Raw genomic sequence first — 3,884 nt, 5'->3', positions numbered from 1 at the left:
TATAAATATGACCTTTACATACACCGGCTAGATGATCTTTCTTGCCACACTTGGGATTTGGAGGAATCTCTCAGCCTTTCATGGATAGTTGCCTCCACCACTTTATCACGGGTCATCTCATCTGCCATGTCTCGAAACGCACAATTGGCAGAGAGACTCCTGAGGTCTCCTAGAAAATCTGCCGTGTTCTCTCCCTCTCTTTGGCGCCCGGCCTTTGTCGCAACCTGAATTTTTCTGCAATCGGATCTGCTTGAAGTTCAAAGTGCCCTTCCAGTTTACGCATGGTGTAATCAAGTTCTGATTCACCGTCAAGTCGTTCCTTGTCTGTGACTGGGATAGTTTGATATATTCTTTGCCCTTCCTGGCCGAAACAGTGCAGCGACATTGCTATTTGGCGTTTAGCGGGGAACTCTCTGCCTCCGATCGCCAGCAGATAGGTGTCGAAGGCGAATCGCCACTGCCTAAGCGCCACGGGAGGAAGATCCGGGTGCGCCAGGAACGCCACAAAAACAATTCGGATACCGGATTGTGTGCTTCGTAAGTGACTCTCACATCCTCGTCGCCATGTTCTGTGGCGTCGGAGCTGTGAGCCACAGGTAGGTACACGCTACAGATGTATTTCCGGAAGAAGAAGTTCTCGGAGTATTTAACTCCTAATCTTGCTTACAGCCGCCTTGCCATATACAGAAATACTAATTTACAAATAGAAGTGACCACTAAATTACAAACTACGTAGCACGACACAACAGTTGGCCGGGTTTGATTTTACGGACAACAACCGAAGCAGGAACTGTTTAACGGGATATGATGACCTTTCGAACGCCGTTTGCCGCTAAGTGCTTCATTGCTTAGGAGCTGAGGATACCAGACTGCTCAATGTGCATTGTGCAGTGTGAGTGATGGGGCTTTCATGGCCTAGCTTTCATATAACAATCTTGGAGATGTATGGTGCGTAGCCCTTAGACATGTCAACTTGAACTGACATGGAACTAATGTGCGTTATTTTTCATCTGCTACAGATATGGGATGAGAAGGGATTTATCTTAGGGATTTATTTACAATATATCAGTAGCCGTTTATAGGAGAAGTCGTGCCGGGGTCCGCGGAAGATAGAGAAATGTTGTTCAGCTGCTTTGATTGTCATGAACCAGTCCCATGTGCAATTGACATTGGTTGTTTGTGTTCGATGCGGTGTGGCTGATGCGGACTTGTTGTCGCAAAGCCTGGATAATTGTCCCGTAACGCTTTGTCGGAATGTCGGCAGCAAGTGCGACACTTTGATCAGTTGTTCACCGTTGGGCGCTGGAGTCAGTGATTCTTTTGGCTACTGGCGTGACAGTTATTACAATCACGGGTGCTAAAATTGTCTAACGTTTCTTCTCGCCTAACGTTAATTGTTGATTGTTAAACGGCATATGAAGTCAAATATATGTTATGGTGTACTGGTTTTTTATTTTGACTGCTGGCGTTCTTCAACGGTCTTTCCCCAAAACATCGATACAACATACGTCGCGCGAAAGACGTCACCTTCGATGCTAAGCATCCGCGAGCTGCAACATGCTGTACTTCATCACATACCCATCAATGAGACGTTGTGACATTTTATAACATAAGACTCGGGTCTGTGGAAGGACGGCAGCACCGTTTACCACTCCTCTGTGTCACCTGCCGCCGACGTCTGTAGGCTCTTGGCACAGCGAGGTAAGCATCGCTCGGACGGCGCGCTGGCGCACCGGCACCGCGGCGTGGTTCACGTCCCGGCACTGGCCGCGGCGGCCCTGCAGCTGCCCTCTAGTGCCCGGCGCCAGGCACGTGCTGTGGTAGAAGTGGAGAGTGTCCGGCAGACTGGACGCCCACACCCGGGTCGTGCCACCCGTCTGAAGACCGGGAGGGCTGAGGTCAGCCAGCGACACGCACACGAATGCGATAAAGTACCTTGACGTCTCGTGATTTGAGGAAACGCTGTTAGGATGTTGATGATGAGTCGATAAGTGAGGCTAGCATCATCACTAAAAATATCAACAGACCTTCCCCGACCTCGTAAATCACTTCCTCGTTACGTTTGAACCGCTGATGTGAAGCATGCGTATCAGGGATGTTATACGTGTGAGCCGGGTGCCCCTGCCTCCCGAGAGTGGTAGCCTGTTTTCCTCTCGTCACCTACCTGGCTAACGATGTCGAACATCAGTGCGTTGATGGCGGCTATGACGCCCCCGACGCGGGACCGGTAGCCGAGGCCCTCTGTCATCTCGGGCCCGTCGAGCCGGTACAGCAGTCGGGTGTGCGCCGCCAGCCGCCGTACCCGGGCCGCCAGCGGGGCGGCGTCTCTGCGCAGCTCCAACACTCGCTCCGGCAGCGGCACGTGGTCCGCGCGCTCCATGAACGGCTTGGCGTACCACATGCCGGCCGTGAGCACCACCATGTGCGGGCAGTCGGCGCCGGCGCGGCGCTCACAGTCGTCCGCCAGCGCCGCCAGCCGCGCCTCCAGGTCACCGTCCGCCAGCGGGTGCCAGTAGAACCGGGCGGCCAGCAGCTCACTCGCGGCGGCCACGTCGCAGGCCAGGAGCAGCGTCATGTCCTCGGGCGTGACGCCGATCGTGTGACCGGTCACGCAGCGCTCCGGGGAGCCCAGCACCTCAGCGCGCAGACCGGGCAGCTGCAGCTCCACCGGGAACACCTCCGGCAGAGGGCGGCCCAGCCAGTCCAGCGACAGCTCGGCCAGCACCTGCTCAAAGTGGATCCGCGCCCGGGAGTCGCCGATGAAGACGAGCTGTGCGCGCTGACCGGTGCGCGCCGCTCGGCGCTGCAGACAGTGTGCTAGACTTGCACCGTGGAGCGCGGGCGGCGGGCAGGTGTCGGGCGCAGCGTCCGCCGGTTCCCAGTGCTGGCGCCAGTCGGAGAGAGTGAACGGCCGGCTGCAGCGGCGTCGAGAAGCCTCCGTCCTGGCCAGCTCGGACGGCAGCGCCACGCCTGATGGACACAGTAGTGGGAAACGGTGGGATGAAACATCCTAATTTTAGTTTGACTTGACGTCGGATTTCTAAGTATCTCTAACATTGTTAGGTACAGTGTATTCGCTCGACAAAGTACAAGTTATTCAATGATAAAAGTTTCAAGTCATGGATATTGGCGTGAGCAAAGAAGGTAAGTAAGTACAGGCTGTTGCATGTTCAGTATGCGCCGGGTCAACCAACAAAAAAAAGTCAATATTAGCAAAAAAAAAAAGTCAATATTAGTGGGTAGCCCGTTACACACTGAAAAAGGTGAGGCAATCGGTATGCTTTCGTATCGGGCTTACCTTCATACATCCACCATCGACTGAGAAGCAGCAAGATGAAAATGGGCATCCCGATCTTTAATAATCGGTCTCTTAGCTTAGCCCAGCGTTGATGAGCCTGCGTCATGTTGCTTGATTGTTAATGAAAGTAGTATCTGCGAACGAAGAAAAGGGAAGACGATGGTTTCGGCATTTGCTGCAATAGTCAGGGTGAACGTTAGACGCCGTTCGTCATTTGGTTATCTCGATCTCGATGATTGCGTTAGAAATCATGAAGCATGAGTGCAACGGCCGCTCAGCAGGCTGCCGCCGTGCTCGGCGCTGAGGCGGGCGCCACCGCCCCCCGGTTCATACCAACAGTAGCCCAAGTGTGGAATGGATGGCCGGCAGCAGACCGAGATGTGCCAGTCATTGCCAGCAGCAGCAGCAGTGATCCGACCCGACGCAGCAGCGTTTATCAGCCGCGCACTGCTGCACAGCCGGCCGGCGCTGACCACTGTTGTCTCTCACCGGTCAATGCTGGCCGAGAGATGTCACGGTGACCGTCTTCTGTGTCCTATTGGGAACAATGGTGTATACCGCCTTACGCTGGTGTGCTTTTCACGGT

General features: G+C 54.3%; 1 protein-coding gene across 1 annotated transcript; it reads right to left on the bottom strand.

Moving 5' to 3' along the window:
- Positions 1 to 1,441: 1,441 nt before the first annotated feature.
- LOC122365580 lies at positions 1,442 to 3,434 on the bottom strand. Its single transcript, XM_043336911.1, has 3 exons — positions 3,299 to 3,434; positions 2,165 to 2,970; positions 1,442 to 1,877 (listed from the first exon to the last, which is right to left on the bottom strand). The coding sequence occupies exons 1-3, from the start codon at positions 3,402 to 3,404 to the stop codon at positions 1,662 to 1,664; spliced, it is 1,128 nt and encodes a 375-aa protein (XP_043192846.1). The 5' UTR covers positions 3,405 to 3,434; the 3' UTR covers positions 1,442 to 1,661.
- Positions 3,435 to 3,884: the final 450 nt, after the last annotated feature.

This window comes from Amphibalanus amphitrite, unplaced genomic scaffold (assembly GCF_019059575.1).
Source record: "Amphibalanus amphitrite isolate SeventyFive unplaced genomic scaffold, NRLGWU_Aamphi_draft 000749F_arrow, whole genome shotgun sequence".
NCBI lineage: Eukaryota > Metazoa > Arthropoda > Thecostraca > Balanomorpha > Balanidae > Amphibalanus > Amphibalanus amphitrite.
The sequence above is the reverse complement of the archived record's forward strand: the minus strand, read 5'-3'. Positions and strand labels throughout refer to the sequence as shown.